The 18,808-nt window shown below is 38.1% G+C and overlaps 1 protein-coding gene across 1 annotated transcript in view; it reads right to left on the bottom strand.

The window, feature by feature from the left end:
* The window catches only part of LOC102045415 (sodium channel protein type 5 subunit alpha-like), a 43,577-nt gene that overhangs the window by 4,403 nt on the left and 20,366 nt on the right, over window positions 1–18,808 (bottom strand). The window contains exons 11-27 of the mRNA XM_031059736.1: window positions 17,566–17,748; window positions 16,413–16,793; window positions 15,537–15,663; window positions 13,516–13,754; window positions 13,034–13,234; window positions 11,922–12,275; window positions 9,806–10,216; window positions 8,791–8,937; window positions 7,563–7,683; window positions 5,909–6,063; window positions 5,074–5,247; window positions 4,742–4,849; window positions 3,049–3,327; window positions 2,413–2,466; window positions 1,384–1,525; window positions 714–814; window positions 24–294 (exon numbers count right to left, since the gene is read on the bottom strand). Of these exons, the coding sequence (XP_030915596.1) occupies window positions 24–294; window positions 714–814; window positions 1,384–1,525; window positions 2,413–2,466; window positions 3,049–3,327; window positions 4,742–4,849; window positions 5,074–5,247; window positions 5,909–6,063; window positions 7,563–7,683; window positions 8,791–8,937; window positions 9,806–10,216; window positions 11,922–12,275; window positions 13,034–13,234; window positions 13,516–13,754; window positions 15,537–15,663; window positions 16,413–16,793; window positions 17,566–17,748 (3,448 nt within the window). The remainder of the gene's footprint in view (window positions 1–23; window positions 295–713; window positions 815–1,383; window positions 1,526–2,412; window positions 2,467–3,048; window positions 3,328–4,741; window positions 4,850–5,073; window positions 5,248–5,908; window positions 6,064–7,562; window positions 7,684–8,790; window positions 8,938–9,805; window positions 10,217–11,921; window positions 12,276–13,033; window positions 13,235–13,515; window positions 13,755–15,536; window positions 15,664–16,412; window positions 16,794–17,565; window positions 17,749–18,808) is intronic.

Genomic DNA, 18,808 nt, shown 5'->3' with positions numbered 1-18,808 from the left:
ATTTTCAAGACAGCTTTACTTACCAACAAGTGACATAATAACAACAACTAAATCAAATATGTTCCAGGCATTTGAGAAATAGTACTGCCTCAGAGCCAGCAATTTCAGCACACATTCTGCAGTGAAGATGGTAACAAAGAGTATATTGATTTTGCTGAGGATGGTTGTCTTTGTTTCACTTTGCTCATACGTTTCCACCATCATTGTGACCATATTGAGGCAGATGAGACCCATGATGACAACATCAAACATCTGGGATGTTACAATGTTGAAAAGGAAACCTTGGTATCTGTTCTAGAAGGGAAAAAGAATACTTCTGACATCAGTTATGAAAATAAGGAGTACCCATCTTATACACGTTTTCAACATTTCCAATTTTTATGTCACAAAGTCACTCAGCTGCAACGAAGTTGGAGAAATTGGAGAAAGGCAGAGCACAACAATGACATTAAAAATCCCTTCCCATCCTGAAGTTTTATCAGTTCCAAGAAGAATGTAAAACCCAATAATATTTATGCAGAGAACTTAATAAATATTTAACCTGTAAAATAATTCAGTCCACTTTTTAGTGTGGAACTGACTTTAGAGAACTGTGCGAGTATCAATGTAAAGACAATAAGAATATTTTATATGCAATATATCAATTTATGCACTTTCCAGAGAATTAAATTGCATTTTTGCAATGCATTTTCCCAGTGAAGAATTCTGTTTACCAAGGGCCTTGGAATGGGTTTTTGAGGTTTCTTAGATCCCAGTTTTTTCATTGCATTGTAGTATTTTTTCTGTTCTTCTGTCATAAAGATATCTTCCCCACCTAAGTATACAAAGAAATGTCACTGTTATCTGGTGAAGAGCAAAACTACTGTACTTAAAATGTCTAAAATTCTGGAAACTGACATTCATTCCTTTTTTACATCTTGCTGTTACTGGCTCTTATTTCATGTCATGTAACTGTGTCCAAAAAATCAGCGGCACAAACCAGCCATTCAGGGAGTAGAAGTCTTGGTGTGAAACTCAGCTCACCCAAAAGGCATGCAAACAAAAAACATGGACAGGATCAAATCTTTCCCTGGGCTTGCTGAATATCCAAATTTTTCCCTGGGCTTTCATGCTGGGCTTGCTGAATATCCAAATCACTCATCAGAGCATCTGTAGCAGACCACTTTCTAAATAATGAGTCTCTGGTCATGTTGAGTTCCCCAAAAGGAGTGAAATTTTAAGAGGCTTTGAAATGTTTGGGGAAGATCTAGGTGTTCAGGTTACAGGGAAAAAGAAAGGAGAAAGTTATTTCTTGTACTTTAATTATTAATGCTCTGGTAAATGCCAATAGAAGTTTTAGATTCCATGTATAGGACCTTGTTCTGTAAAGCACAACCAAAACACTTATCTTTTTCTTTTGCTGGTTGAAGTTGTCAATGATTACACCAACAAAGAGGTTCAGGGTGAAAAAAGACCCAAAGATGATGAAGTTCACAAAGTAGAGATACATATAGAGACTGTACTCCATTTCTGGCTGATCATCTTTCTGCAAGAATGAGAAATAACAATACAGCAACATGGGCCCAATTGAGAATAATCTTCATATTGAAGCTCCTCTCAAAAATTGATTCCAGGAGAAACTAAGATTTACAGACTTTCTGCTAATTGTGACAAAAGTGGTATAATTTAAAAATACCAATAGTGCATAACACAAAATTTTGTTTGAATATTCTTGACATGATTTTCACAGGCATTGCAGAAGCACCATTTCTGTTCCTTCCAATAAGAACAGGAGCTGTAAATTTTTCAGTACATGAAAAATCAAACAAACTATTTAGAAGTCAAATTCCAAGCTCTTGCCATTAAAATTCTTGGCCTAGATATGTTGTTGCTCTTTTTTATCTTCTTAGCAAAAAAACTTCTGTGACGGCTATTATTAATAAAAACAAAATTGGGAGAAGAAAAAATAACTTTTCAAATTGAAGAACAAAGAAGAAAAACATTTAAACACATAAAAACTTATCAATATATGAAAATATTTATAGTAGTAATTTCATATTTTATATATTACTTTATATTTTCATATATAATATTGCTAATATTATAATATGAAAATGCTTTAAAAATTCTTTCATTCCTTTGAACTCCTGATGAAATTAAGGCATCCTCTACATTTCAATTTCTTTCCTTACTAAGTCATACCACTTTGTGGTATGGGTGGATCTAGAGCTGAAACCCTTTCCCCGTTGCAACAGAGGAGCTTTAGGATATGATGAGTCATTTGCTGATTAAATGTTTACATCACCTGACAAAAAATAATTACTGGTAGTATTTAGCACTGACAAACAGCAGATGTGGAAGTGCAAAATGAATATTGCATTTGCAGAGAGCAGCAACATTCTCAAAAAACATGGTTTGAGTGAAATGACTGACCTCTCGTGAATCTACTGCTGCATACATGATCTCCATCCAACCCTTAAATGTTGCCTGGAATGAGAGATTATGGAAAATGTGTTGAACTTTGACCTTGAAACTCTTCACATAATTTGCAATATCAGAATGACACTGACTGGAGCAAGAGCCTTTGCTATGTTCACAGGCACAAAACACCCAGCTCTGGCTGCTGCTGTGAGTGGCATTCTCAGCCTCACAGGATATGAAAGCTCTCAGTGGGGAGACAGAACACTTTATCCTAGGATTCTGACAGAGGAAACCTTCATCAGCATGGCACTAAAGGCCATGCAACCCTCATGGCTGAATAAATACACATTTTGACAGAAAAGATCACTATTTTCCCCAGAATTCCTTCTGAGATGGACTCCAGGATCATGAAACTGCTGGAGGCTGCAACAGCACTTGCCCACCAGATGTTCCTTTATCACCTGGAAAGTCAGGGCAGGGTCTTATCTGTCCCCCTTTTCCCATTTGTGTGCATGAACTGCCAGCTACAAGGGGGAGCAAGCTGCAGGATATTCCACTCCCTGCATCACCATCAGAGATAAATTAGGAATTAACAAAAGGTCAAGCCCATCTGACAAGGGCTGGCTACTGAGGACAAGCAGCACTTACCACCTGAAGAAGAGCCAGGTAGCCAGAGCCAACATTATCAAAATTGACTTTAACATTGACCCAGAATATTTTCCCAGTGTTGTTATACATCTCACAGTCTGTTTTGTTCGCGATGTTGCCCTCTAATGTGGAATTTTCATCTGTCATATTGACACATTTCCCAAACTTCCCAGCAAAGAGGTTCACTCCCATGATGCTGAAGATGAGCCAGAAGATGAGGCAGACAAGCAGAACATTCATGATGGAAGGGATGGCTCCCAGGAGGGCATTGACCACAACCTTGGATGAAAAGGGAGAGGAAAAATACGCTTCAGTAGAAAGGATGAGCCCAGGTATCTATAAGCAGTCACTTAGTCATCTCTGCAAACAGAAACCTGAATGTTTTCTATGTAAATAGTCACAGTCACACTGGTCACAGCTGTCAGGGGGACCTTGAACAATATCTTTAGTATCTATTAGGTTTTCAAAGCAATAGTTGATATTTCTTGGTTTGCTGTGAGGTCTTACCACTACTAAAATGTAAGTCCATCCTTTTTTTTCCCCCTTATTTTTGGAATAGGGGGAAAACTTAGGGGAAAATAGGGGAAAACTTCTGAAGTATTCATCCATGAGCACTTGTGCAGAGGACTACATTTAAGACTGTCCAAAGTAGTTCCTAAAAGGGCCAGTAATAATTCTCCACTAGTAATTTGCTTCATTTATTTTTAGTGGATTACGCTTGTTTTTGGGGTTTATAAGCATAAGCCAGGTACATTTCCTGTGCTAGGTGCTGTACAGCCACAGAAAAGTGTCCATGCAGATTTTAAATGTATGCTAAGACATAACAGATTGCTTTGAAAAAATTGGGTAAGGGAATGGTGGGAACATTTCTTTGAGTTTCACAGTGACGGCAGTTAACTCATCTGTGAGGTAGCAAAGAAAGACTTGATGGACCAGCAGAAAAATTCAAAGGCTTTGTGAAGGTTTTTTGGAGACTGTGCCACACACATTCTTCATGGCAAGACATAAAGTATGACGCTACCTGTTTCAATACCAAAATTTACTCCAGGCATGGAAATTTGGATACATTCTGCTAATTAATTTAATGACATTTCTCTCTGTCTTCACAGTGTCAAGATTGCAACCACAGAGTTTTCCGTTTTATTCTTCCCATATAAAAAAAAAAAAAATAAATGTGCTCTTTTGATGGGAAAAGAAAATCTAATGTTCTACAGGAAAACACTTTTGTTTTCCGAAAGAACTATATTTGAAACAATAATTTGAGCAAAGTACTTTTTAATAGGCTACAGTTTTTGTAAATCAATCCAGTAAAATCTTTCAAAATTGAAGTGACTCCTCTGAGTTAGCTTGCTATCAGATTTCAAAAATTATAATTGTGCTCACAGTTCTTATTCTCTATTTTATTTTTGCCTATCTCAGTAAGACAGAACACAATAATGTCTGAGCAGCAATGGAACAAAGTTCCACCTAGGCCAGTTTTAATTTCAACAGCACTTGGATCAATCACTCCAGGAAAGTCTATAAGGAATGCCCAAGTACAGAACACAACCAAGGGTCTCTTAAAAAATGTATTTTATAGCTCCTAAGCTGAGCTCAGGGTGAGCATGTGAACTTGACAAAGACACAGTGATGAGTCACAAACCTGTTATGTGCTCATCAGTTCTGACAAGCTTTGGTTTGCAATCAGTCTTACCCTCATTCCCTCAAACCGGGACAGTGCTCTCAGGGGTCTCAGAGCTCGCAGAGTCCTGAGAGATTTCATGGGCCCAAAGGTACTGCCAAAGAGGTTTATCAAAGAGACCTGAGTGGGAAGACAAAGGAAATGCATTAACAACATCCTGTCATCTGTTTCCTTTATTTCTGTTAAAAAAAAACCCAACCAACAAACAAAACCATGCTTTCGGTGCCCGGAGTACAATATCCTGACACCATTGCTACAGGGCTTAAGGTCTGAAATTTACATCCAGAAAATAATCAGGGATTCTGCTGCTAATGCCGTGTAGGAACAGTAAGGGCAGAACTCACATCTACAATAAGGAAATCCAGCCAGCACCAGGCATTGGTGAAATATTTCTTGAAGCCGTAAGCCACCCACTTCAGGAGCATCTCCAGAATGAAGATGAAAGTGAACATTTTGTCAAGAAATCCCAGTATCTCTTGAATTCTTTCTCTCTTATGTATATGGATGTCTTCAAATGCCTGAAATCATAATATATATAGATAAATGGCAAAAATCAGAAAGTAACCTTGTACATTTAAAGCCAAGCAACACTGAGACACTTTCATCATTCGGTTTGTTTTAATACAGATCTGAACACCATTTGTTACTCAAATCCCTGCCAGCTGATAAAAGTGTAATTGTGCCCGTGTCTTCTCTTTCTTTTTCTCTATATAAAACAGCCCTGTGGATGCATCCCTCCTGCACAATGAAATCCTGGCAGGACAGGATAAAAATATATACATATTTTTAGAAATTTATATAATAAAATTTATATATTGAAGAGAACTAAGCCTTTTTTTCCCCAAGTATTAAAAGTCACTTGTTTGTTTTAATGGTATAAAATCTCCTTAATATTTCACAAATATGACATAACTTCCTGAAAAAAATCCAGTATACAGCCAGAAGAGAAACAGCTTTTGAGATTCATGTATTCTTAGCTTAGCTCATGCTCTCTTATAATTTTTAATAACATCAATAATAGATTTGCAATAATTAAAATGATGAATAAATGACTTTGAAGACTCTTCCCTCTTTATGAGTTCAAAGAAATTCAGTTTGTTTGTTGGTAAAAACAACTTCTCTGGGTGCAAATTAAAGCAAAGAACCCTTCATGAATACATGAGACTGTGCTACACCAACCAGGGCTCCACTGCTTAGAAGAATCATGAACACGATAAAGGACTCAAACCAAGAATGTTCCACAATCTGGTAGCAAGTTTTTCTCAGATTCCACCAGGTTTCTCCTCCAAATTTTGCAGCACTACCCAGGCAACAATGGAAGTACCGAGCACAACCTGAAAGTGAGAGACAGCAATGAGTGCATGGAAGGAGGGCACGTGAATGTGAAGGCATGGCCAGGAAACTTCTGGGGATAGGACAAATGCAATGGTCACAGTTACTGCATCCTTGTTGTTGGTTTTCCCTGTTTTACCAAGAGAAAAAAAATTGGGATACGTCTAGTTTAATTTGCCTTGTAGCTCCTATATAGTAGGTAGAGTCCCTTTGGACAACTTTTCATTATTTCAATATTGTATTTGCAGGGAATGCCCCGACAAAGGCAGGAATTATGCATCTGACTCCATGTTCTCAGAAGGCTAATTTATTACTTTTTGACACTATATTATATTAAAGAATGCTATACTAAATTATACTAAAGGATACAGAAAAGATACTAAATGCTAAAAAGATAATAATGAAAACTCGTGACTCTTTCCAGAGTCCCGACACAGCTTGGCCCTGATTGGCCAATGAGTGAAAACAATTCACACCAGAATCCAATGAAACAATCACCTGTGGATAAACAATCTCCAAACACGTTCCAGATGAGCACAACACAGGAGAAGCAAATGAGATAAGAATTGTTTTCCTTTTCTCTGAGGCTTCTCAGCTCCCCAGGAGAAAAATCCTGGGTGAAGGAATTTTTTCAGAGAATGTGAATGCCACGTTTCAAGACATTTCTGAGACACTGGACAGGCTCTCACTGACCTGCTGTTGGGGCACACAAAATTTCAAGGCCATGGGAAAAGTCTTGATGTTACAAAAGTCCTTCTCAGTTTCTGCACACTCTTTGGAAAGCAGAGATGAGATGCTGCAACCCCAGCACAGAAAGCCACCAAATTTGTAAGGATTGATGTGAAAGCCAGCATTGTTACATATTAGGGTAGAAAAAAATCATAAAAGCACTGAACACATCCTAGAACAACTTGCAAAGCTAGGTATTGTCTGATGATTTGAAAAGAATCCTCTGATTATTGGATCATATTTAAGGTCCTTTCCAACCCAAGCCATTCTATGATTCTATAATCATCACCCCACAGAAATTCAATTCATCTTAGCAGCTTCTTTTGCTTATTTCACTCCTTTGTTTGAGATTGCTCATGAAATGTTATTCAAGGAATACTTTTACTGCTGCAATGCATTAATAAACCTGATGTGCTGGGTGACCATTGCCACGTGAGACCCGACCCCCCACACTTCTCTTATGTTAAACCCCCAGAGTGACTTGGTTGTGTCGAACTGAGTGAAATGCATCTCACCTCACAATCCTTTTTTTCAAAATGGGGTCTATGCCATTCCCCATGTCCCACTTGGAAGCAATTGGCTTTTAGAGGAAAGGGTTTTGCTTTTCAGGTGTCTCAGTCTCTGTGTTGACTAGATAGGGACACCTATTTAGCTTTTTTCCAGATAACTAAAATTAACTGAAAATAATCCGACCCTATTGGCTCAGCAATAGAGAAACAAGTTGAATTTTCACTCTTCTCACTTCCCAGCAGTGAAACCATGAGAGTCTTACCTTCTGGAAAGCATTGTTCTGGAGTCTTGAAGTCTTCAGAAAATTCTGGAATCTGTTTTAAAAGATCTTCAGGATTGGTCAAATCCACTGTGCTGACCTCAGAAGAGCTGACACTGTCCAACTACCAAGCACAGTAATATCAGTTATTAATTCTTTCTAATTTGGGTCCAAATGAGTAAATTAATTCATGAACAAATAAAACTCAAAATTAAAGTTTGGTATGTACTAATATTACAAGTATTGTTGGTAATGGAAAGAACTTTTTCATTTTAAAAGATATAAGCTTAGAAGTACCAACAGGTGCATTCAAATAGAAGCCCAAGCTCTATAATTACAATATCTATCTGTATGAATCAGATGTAATTGCCTAATCAGCTGGGAAACTGAAGAGCTTTTAAATTGCATATTAGTGAACGTAGTTCTCAAAAGAGGAGAAATTACCTGGTTTAAAAACCATGAAATCATGGAAAGATGCATTCACACAGGAGACCCAGATAAATCAGTTATCATGCCAGGAACTGAGCACTCATGATAATATTTAGAAAGCAGAAATTGGAATCACACCCTGTATTCTTCAGTAGGCTTTTTACCATCCCATTAAACCAAAGACAACATTATGAGTCAGCAGTTTGTTAGCAATTGTTTACTTTATGTTTTTGTTCTTTCATGTTTCCATAATGCTGGTTTTTACTTCTTTGAATGTATTCTACATTCAAAATTATTTTGAAATCACTGGAAACTGGTAACAGTGGTCTTTAATGACACAGAGAGAAACTCATTTCAAGCATTATGTTTCTTGAATCCAAGATACTTAGGACATAGGCAGATTTGATGGAATTTCCCACATGAAAACTTCTCTCTCTTTAATTCTCCTTTTTTTTTAATCCTCCTTTTTTGTGGAGTCAGAATTTAATGAATGGAAGGTATCAGAGAGTATTTTATAAATTATTCATAATTACTACCAAAGTTACACTATAGTTTTCCCATTTCTACACGCTCTCTTTCCTATACTATATATATTTTTTTCTTTAAAATAAAGACCTAGAAAACCTTTGATTTTGCTCACAGAATTCCAGCTCCAGTATTGGTTCTTGTCCTGCCAGACCAGGTACTGCAAGTTCAGAGGTGCTTCTGGCACTAAACTTCTCTCTGGTAAATCCCTGAACTGAAATATGCCTGTGTTTGGCCAATATTGGAAAATTAACATCACTGAAAAAAAAATTGTTACCTCTTTTTCTTCTGGTGATGAGAGTTCACTCCTCCGGTCCTTTTCTAGATAAAGCACACTGAATTCTTCAGAGGAAAATCCTGATCCTTTACTTGAGCTGCCTGAATTTTTTGCTCTGTCTCCCCTTTGCCTCAGGTGATTTTCATCCTGAAATTAATCTGTGGATTAGAGGGGCTTTCTTTTGCCTTTTTAGGGAGTGTACAAGTCAGAGGGGAAAAACCAATAAGCTATAAATTTCATTTAAAGTGGGAATCTCCAGACAAGAGTTATAAGAAAAGATCCTTTTGATTCTCTGATTTTACCTAAGGATAGAACTTTCCCCCAGCAGAGCAAATGAAGGCATTTTAGTGATCTATTCAAAACTTAAATGAGAATGCTTACATAGAAATTAAGAGGGAAATTTAATATAGGAAATTGTGATACCAGAATGGCAACTGTGATTGAAACAGGACTGAAAAATTCATAGACCACAAAGAAATAGGGTAAATATAGGATGCAGTATCAGAAATATGTCCTTGGTAGAGCCACTCCATACTTAATCCCATCCACTTCTAATAATTACTACATATTACACACAGGAAGGAAAAATACAAAGGAAGGATCAGAGCTATCAATTCATATTCTGAATCCACGTTCTGTACACAGAACATGTATTTTTGCTCTTTTGTGCAAATAATACCAAAACAGTTGACATCATGCATAAATATTTACATTAAAAAATACAAGTTCACCAAGGACTGCCATAATTATCTGTGTGCACCACAGCACGTCAGCTAGAATTCGTGCAAAAAGTTTATTGAAAACCATGAAAGAATCTTGATTTTTAAAGGCTCCAAGTGATGATTTACCCTTGTTGTAAATATTTTAACTTTTGGCTCTAGTTCAGAACTTTCTGTAATTCTCTGGAAATGGATCAACATCTCCCACCCTGTTCTGCTAGAGACTCTTCTCCCGCCCATCCCTGCCTTCATCTCTGTCATTCTACTGCTCCAACCGAAATGAAGACATCCATTACCTGCTTGCTGCATTCTGTGTCAGTAAATGTGCTCAGTTTATCATCATCTTCAAAACCCTCACTTGTATTCTCTGCCTCAGCAATAGGGACACAGACAAATACGTTGGGGTTTCTGTCTCCGTTTTTCTCAATCCATTCATTATTGTAATTCTCTTGACAACTCTTTGGCTCTTTCCTCTTGAACCCAAGTGAGTTCTGTGCAGTCAATTTGATTTTCTTCTTGTGCACTTTCTTTATGTGCCTGAGCTTCCTGCAGCAGGCATCCCACGTCACGCTCTTGAAAAAGTGGAATGTCTTGCGGATCCGAGCGAAGGCAATCCGAAGGTTGTTCATCTCTCCATCATCCTCTGTTGTCTGGAGACTGTCAGCACTGAAAGAGCTCAGCAGCAGTGCAATGAAAAGGTTGAGAACCTGAAAGAAATTGAAATAATAACAATAATAATAAAAAAATTAAAGTCTGGAGATTAGCATTGGAAAATCTGAATTTTAACTTTGAAGAACACAGACGCTACCAAAGTTCTGTCTCTCCTGAGCAAACCAAAACAAGGTGATAAGGAAATGGCAGCAAATGATCACATTGTGATTGATGAAATCAACTTCTCTATCGGAAATTTGAATGTTCCCATTCCTCTGTTCTCAAAAAAATGTAATTTAAACTACAAGAGAAAACAGATCTGTGTGCCAAATGCATTATTTGGTGAAAGCAACTTTTCAAAGGTTAAAGCAGTAACATTGACTCATGTCCTGTCAGTTTAATAATTGTCTCTTCATTCTTCAAATTAGAATTAAATCAGGCCTCGTTGGAGTTACTTCCAAAATTCTGTAAGATCAGATTCAGGCCCAGAAATTTCCTCAAATCTGCCACATCATCACAAAAATCAAAACCAAGAGAAGCTCGAATTTTTAAGTACCTTCATATAAAGGAATTTTTAAACCTCCATTTGTTTTGGTTTTTTTGTTTTTGTTTTTGTTGTTGTTGTTGTTTTCTTTTAAGGGAATGTGAGAATTTCATTTTTTCACTAGTATTTTGGTTACTAATGGGATCTTTGTATCTTAATTTTTGTCATGGCAGAACTGGGCAGATAACACCCCCGAGCCATCCAAGGACCACAGGCAGTGGAGAATATCAGCTCTCCAGAGATCAGTTTGTCTCATCTGTCTTACTTATTGACTTTAGGCTGGAATAAATCTCAGTCCCAGATACCTCTCTCTGCTTCCTTGGACCATAAGAAAGCCTGGACAAAAAGTGGGGGCTAAACACTTCATTGCTTGACAGTTAACATTAAATTGTGATATAAATCTCACTCACAGCATTTCATCACTGGCATCAATCCTTGCAGTGTGGAACGGACAGGACATTAAATACATATTTAGGATTCAGCCACAGAGCAGAGATTTTCCACAAAGGTCTGCCTAGAGTTAAATATGTTCAGAATTCTTTTTACAATTAAGAGAGGCTTGGCATATGAATGAAGGATATGAGGAACAAAGTTACTAAAAGAAGATATTTATGATTTGGGCATCAAGAAAGGACAGCTCAGGACCGAGGAAGGCAGGCTGTCCCTTGTGTCCCAGCATAGTGTGTTGAGGCTGTGTAGGTTATGCCATTGAAAGATCTAGCTCTTGGATATAAATGTATCTTGAGATGCCTAAAAATGATCCTGATTTCTGTGGTAGCACTGTAGATTCTGCCATTTGCTGATAAAGAATTCAGTACTTGCATGAGGTCTTAATAAAATAAATAAAATTGATTTAGAGAGGGACTTAAGCACTTGGCCTAATTAATTCAAGCAGGTGAATTCAAGCCTCACTGATTATTTACATCCAAATCCCAAGACAGAGAGGAACTTAGCTGCCTGTGGTGTATTTACTGCAAAGGTGTTTCTTGTCAATTGCCACATGGAAAGGTCAAGTGGTGCTGTGAGCAAAGCTCACAAAATGGAAAAATACAGACAATGGCCCAAAGGTAAAAGGAAAAAGAGGATTTCACAGACTATAACATACATAAGTAACTTTTCCACCTGTTTTTAGGGAAGCTACCTTTTGCTGTCAGAACAGGCATTAACTGGAGTCCACCACAGACAGGATGAAGAGAGGAACACATTGCGAAACTTACCACTAAATTTCCTATCACCATGACCAGCAGAAAGACAACAAGACACATTGATGGTTCAGCAACCACCATGCAGTCCCACATGGTCTCAATCCATTCTCCACACAGAATTCGGAAAACGACGAGGAATGAATGGAAAAAGTCCATCATGTGCCAGCGTGGCTTGCCGTCTTTGCTGATTTTGTTGCAGTTGAGCGCATAACTTCTCCCAAAAAGTTGCACCCCTACTACAGCAAAAATGAAAATGATGATTCCCAGGACGAGGGTCAGATTACTCAGCGCTCCCAGGGAGTTACAAATTATTTTAATTAGAGTGTTTAAAGTTGGCCAGGACTTTGCCAGTTTGAAGACCCTCAGCTGCGTAGCAACATAAAACATATAGTTAGACATTGGTAGAGATAAATCATCTTTGCACCATGCAAATCCTACAACAACCAAATTACTGATATTCTGAACTATTCCAGCAATGCAACATTTGTGGTACATTAATACTTTTAAAAAAGTATTCATAGATATTTTTTTCTCGCTTGGCTGGGCAACACTGCAAACATAAACTAATCGCCTCATAAAGGACCAAACTAACTTGAGACCCTGATAAATGCAGGCAGGTGTCCATGCAATTCTCTTGATGTAGATTATGGTGCTTAATTTACATTTAAAGCAAAGGACCAAAAGCTCAGGGACTGCTGCTGTAGCACTTTGAAAAGAGTCTATATTTTGATAAAGCAATTTAAATCAGTCCCAGGTATATGAAGTGGATACCTTAACATAATTTCACATCTCTCTTTAAATATTATTTATTTTTGTTTGTACTCGGACACTTTTTTTCCTAATATCCTGTGCTAGTTTTTAATTATTTGTTTCATTTTTATAACATGTCCATTCTGGAATATTTTTCCCTTTGAATATTTCTCAGTGAACACAAAAGAAATATACTTTTTAAACTCTGACTCTAACGTCACAAGGAGTTTGAGTGTGTTTCCTAAAGCCAAGTTAAGGAAGTAAAAATAATTGAGATTAAAAAAAAATAATTTCTTGCCTCCTAACTGCAGAAGTATTCTGTATTAAATTCACAAGATAAAGTTTCATACAACTGAGCATGCATGAAGCATTACCAGTCTGAAGGATCGTAAAACTGACAGGGTTCCTCCTTTTCCCCTTTCTTTCTTGCTTTTGTGTCTGGGGAAACTCAGTTCAATTAAACTTAGTGTGACAATGACACTGTCAAAAATATTCCAGGGCTGCTGAAAATAGTAATAGGGATCTAGAGCGATGATTTTTAAGATCATTTCTGCAGTGAAGATTCCTGTAAAAACCTGCGACAAGGAAACAGTAGCATCAGCCTGAAAGTAGCCATGAATTACCTCATCTCTAGGTCACCTTCCCTCAAATAACACTCATGGACAGGTTAATAAAACCCATGTTTATGAAGTCTAATGCACTTTTAATTAAAATGGGAGGATTGTTTTCTGCCTTCTCAGGAGCACAACAAACTGTATAAAAAATCTGGGAATTGTCTGTATTAGAAACAAGTGAAAACACACATCAGCCAATTAATTAATTCTATAAAAAGCCACATAGCTGAGAATTTGCTTACCAAGTTTCCTATTTTAAGCATGTATTTAAAAGTAGGTGACATGTTATTGTGCTCCAGTGCCATGAACAAAGTGTTCATCACAATGCAAACTGTGATGGTGAGATCAAAAAAAGGATCCTTTATGAAAGCAGACACTTTTTCCTTGATTCTCAACCAAAGTGGGCAACAGTCCCAAATTAGATACTTTAAAGCAAAGTTCTTCAGGCGTGGTGGGCATTTCTGCTGAGCTTCTTCATGTTCTAAACAAAAAAGAAAATCCTTCTATCATTATTTATCACTGAGCAAGATGATGAAATAACAACTTCAAGCATTCAAAAGACCAGAGAAGGAAATCTCTCATCTCTCACAGAGCCTCCTTGCACTTTTTACCATTCATGTGGTTCTTACATCAGCCGATAAACGGGAAAATGAAAATTTAGAGAAAATGCCAAATTCTTTTGTGAGCACTTCCTTCAAAAGCCTTTGGAAAGGGTTTTATTTGTTTCAGACTGGTACTAAAACCATCTGGCAATGCAGATATTTGTAATGCAGGCCCCTCACCACAGCTTCTCATGCTCTGGCAGGACAACAGAGCAGCTACAGCACTTCCCACCTTGTCCTCACATGGGTGTCTGGGAATACAGCTCTGTCACACCCAACAACTTTCTGTCTCCCTAGACCCTCAAGGCTGTTTAAAGAATCAATGATAGACATGGGAATTCTGACTCTGGCAAATCCAAATTGCCTGAAATTTGGCCTTTGGCCTTTTCTATGGGAAAGATCACACCCACCATTTTCCAGCAAGCAGAAAACATCTCAATTTTCCTCAAGTAGAACTTGGGACAGAAGCTGTTTTGTCATTTTCATCTTTTTAATCAAATCTGAATCTCATAGCTTTTTTTTTTCTTATCCATTAATATTAATTAGCCCTTCAAAATACTTTTGACCCAGCTTAAGTCCTGTGCAAATTCATTGACTGACTGGAACTAGCTTTAAATACAAGCACAGTAGGAATTACTCATCTGGTTTTCAGGGACCTGGAAGCTTTTCAGAAATAGATGAGCTGGGTCTGACTCATATCCTTTTCTTAATTGGCTCTGTCCTTATTTCTTCTCTCTGTTTAATTTTCATTTCTTCTCCCCCAGGCTCAATACCTACATCTGCACCCTACACCACTTATTCCAGAGTGATCACTTTGACTCAATCCTCACTCCAGGTCTAGCTCTTGTCTTCCACTAGAGCTACAAGTCCTGTCCCACCCCAGCTCACAGCTGAAACTGTGCAACACAACCCAGATCTTTGATGAATTACACTGCAAGGCAAAGCTCGACAGATGTGTTGCAACCGTGATTCTCCCAGGAAAAAAAAATCTTTTAAAAAATTTAGGAAAGGGACCTTCCTGTCACAGGTTCAATCCCATACTTGTGGTCCAAGAACTGGTGGTAGAGCTCCTCAAATGGGCCAAAAGAAAACAAAAGTTCCTCATCCTGAATAACTTGGACTGAAATTTTTTCAGCAAGATCTGCAACAAAACTATCAATCATCAAAATTACTGTCACTGATTAACTCCCACCAAAAATTCCTTGGGAAGGTAAATTAAAGGAATAAAATTGTGACACTAAGTATTCAATATCCAAGAATTGTCACAACTAATTTTACTTGCATAATCTTGTTAATTGTTGAATTGTGCATGCCTGTGAATCCTCTGAATTCTGCCACTGACACAACAGAAATCAGAGGATCAGAAGAAGAAAAGTGTCCCACTCCTGCAGGTCAGGTGATCAGAAATATCTTCCACCCATTCTCACTCCAACCCCCTTCACTCTCTGCCCTACAAAACAAGCTTTTACAATAGGCAAAGAATGTGTTCCAGTACACAGAGACTGTGTGACACCTTATTTTTCTAAAAAAAAAATCCAAATTAACAATGAAATTCCTAACTACATGCCTACAAATCCCTGCTAACCTTTAAGAACTATGTTGTGTTCTTTCATGGCAGCATTACTTTAGGGTTGAAATAAACTTAATGAGGAACCACTTACCCTCCAAGACACTGGTAATTATGCTGACTACACTTGCTGCCCTTTGTCTCTGAAGAGCCTCATTAAAGTACTCCACTGACAGATGAGGAGGTAAATTCATCATGCTGCTCTCATCATGCACAGCTGGCTGCTCAGAGAAGGAAACACGATTAGGGAGATACCACGGGAGTGAAATGAGCCAGGATGTGATGATGGGTAACTGTGAGAGTTAATAGGAACAATGACAGGCAGCCAAATAAATGTACATTTTTACAAGATGTAATAGATGGTGAGATTGAAGGTCCTACTCTCTTATGGGGTTGCAGTGAATGGATCCTGCAAGCATGTAACATGGAGCAAACACAGCCCTGGAAATGAGTGTATGAGGGGAAATGGACCTAGGAATTATTCAAGAGACTAATGGAATAGGAGAGAGGTGAGGGATAAATAGGGGAAATTTGGGAACTTACAGGCAAAGCTGCTGCATGATGCTAAAGGGGCTATGAACAAAAAAAAAAATAATTAAAAAATCACTGGTATTATTCAAAATCACACTCCTGAGCAGCATTTGGGATGAAAAGGGTGCCTTGTAATTTCAGCACTAGGAATCTTTCAAGCTACGTTAGTACAATTAATGAATAGCAGAAACATAAGGTTTAGCAAAATCTAATTTTCAGGAAGCATCAGACTTGTTAAAAACCAGTTTCTACAGACAACTGAAAAATTCCCACATCAGCAAGCCTGACCTCACATCATTGTTTGCCATTAAGGTGAAACTCTTAAAACAACAACAACAACAAAACAAACAAACAAACAAAAAACCAACAACCCAACCCTGCCACTGACCGATAACCCACAATATAAAGCATATATATAAAATATTATATTTTTCCTCACCAAATCCCCCTTTCCTGAGTCTTCCATGACCGGTGGAAGCACGGCTCCTTCAGAGGACACGGGATCTTGGCTGCGCACCCTGCTGCTCCCCAAACCCAGCCCAGGGTGCTCATCCAGGCTGCCCCCCTTGCTGCTCCGCGCGCAGTTCGGGGTGGCGGGGTGGGAGCTGTGGCCCCGCTGGCTCTGCAGGCTGGGGCGCCGTCCCATCCACGGCCCCGACAGGGACCGGCAGCGGGGTTTGTGTCCCCCAGCGCCCGCGGTGTCCTCGTCACCCAGATCCGCTCCCGAGTCCCCCTCCACGGCGGGGCTTTGGAAGTTGAAGATGCTCCCATGGCTCAGCCGGCGCTTGGAGCTGGGGCCGTACACCAGGCCCACTAGAGACTGGAAGGCCAAGAAAAGCAAAACAGAGAGAGCAGCGAAACATCACAGAAAATCTGGGGAAGCTCTAAATTATTGGAGCTTCGTAATGTTTACTGTCAACCACTGCAAGTCCAAAGCTCTTATCTGATTTAGATTTTTTTGGAAGGATTATGTTTAGATTCTCAGTGGCAAATAATAAAACTGGTCCAGGAGAGACTGGAAGCCCAGGAAAAGCAAAACAGAGAGAACAGTGTAACATCACGGAGAAAATCTAGGGAAGCTGTAAATTGTTCAAGCTTCATAACGTTTACTGTCAACAAATGCAAATCCAAAACTCTTATCTGATTTAGATTTTTTTGGAAGTATTGTGTTTAGATTCTCAACGGCAGAAAATAAAACTTTATGAGCTGTACCAGCTATTTTTGAGATAATACTTACACTTTATACTTACATTTTAAGTATGAAATTTTATACTTATATTTTAAGTATGAAATTTTTCCACAGAGAATGACAATATAAAAGCTAAGTTCTGGTAGTCATTCACTTTTTTTTATTTCTCTTTGTTATAGAAAATCTATTTAACTATTTTAACTTTGCTTTCATGCTCCATTTATAATACTTCCTTTTCAAATTAATTTTTTAATCTAATTCTTCTTTATCCCAACATTTGTTCATTTTAAAGACTTAAGAGTGATCTGTGTTTGTAATGGGGTTTTGTTTATGCTTTCAAGCCATTAATTTTAAATTAGAATTAGAAAAGCTGTAAGGATCTCAGATGCAGATAATAGATTACCAACTTTCGTTGACTATCTGCGAGTTGTGATTTGGGAAGTTCTTCTTCTTCTTCATTTTCTTCTCTCCCCAGTGACTTATTTCTCTTTTGCCTATTGCTCCTTTCCTTGATTTCTTTGGATGACAGAGAGGAGGCTTCAAAGGAGCTAAGTGACAGGATATCAATCCCTTTAATACCCAGTGACTGAAATTAAAAAAACCAAACATGGATGATATTTTTGCTAGGTACTTTGAGTAAAAGCAGAAAGAAAACACTTCTGTGCTCTATATTATTATTTCCTAATAACAATTTGTGTTTCACAAAACTTGTTAAAAATCTTCAAATATGTGATAATGCTAAAGGAAAGAGGAGAGAATTTCCCCAACATATGGAGCACTGAACAATTTGCTATTTGCAGTGTGTTATATGATTACAAGTACTGGGCCTGCCAGAGGCAAAATAATCACATTATAGCTCCTACTCCTCCATATGGCAAACTTGCTTACAATAAAAATGCTCAGTTAGAAAATAATGCAGTAGAATACATCCTTTCCCCAAAATAAATGTTCAATCTGTAATAAAAGTCTTTTTTTTCATTGGGGATCCTTGGGACTATATTCACAGTGGGGATGATTTTCCTTCCAATGCTGAATTTAGGTGATATTTTAAAAACACGGGAGTATCTTGTTCCAGAACCTTCTATGCTATTTAAGTTACCAAGAGACTTTTCATTCAACTACAATGGGTTTTGGCTCAGATGTTAATGCAGCAGAATTACTGTGTATTTTTTTGCTCAGCAGCCGAAACGACAAAATTGAATAAAAAAGAATTTTAAAAAAAGCTAAATTTTCTTTTGGAAGCTGCTGGTTGATGGAATTAAATACTTAAAGTAACATCAACCTTTAATGCATTTTATCCAGAATAACAGTCACTGATTCAGAGGAAACATACACAGCTGAAGGAGGAGTTGTTCTGCAGCTCCAGGAATCACAAATTTCAATAAGTTATCACTTGCTCCTGTTTCCATGAGTGGTTTTTATATACAGCTGTACACAGGGAGTGATGCTTTTTCTTCTGTCTGGGTGGGGCTCTGAGCAACCCGGTCTAGTGGAAGGTGTCCCTGTCCATGGCAGGGGCTTGGAGTGAGATGATCTTTAAGGTCTCTTCCACAGAATTCAGAGAATTCCCAGAATGTCTGGGTTGGAAGGCACCTTCAAGATCATTGAATCCAACCCAGCCCCAACACCTCAACTAAACCCTGGCA

The sequence above is a fragment of the Geospiza fortis genome, unplaced genomic scaffold, assembly GCF_000277835.1.
Source record: "Geospiza fortis unplaced genomic scaffold, GeoFor_1.0 scaffold182, whole genome shotgun sequence".
NCBI classification, from domain to species: Eukaryota; Metazoa; Chordata; class Aves; order Passeriformes; family Thraupidae; genus Geospiza; species Geospiza fortis.
This window is presented reverse-complemented; position numbering and strand designations above follow the sequence as displayed.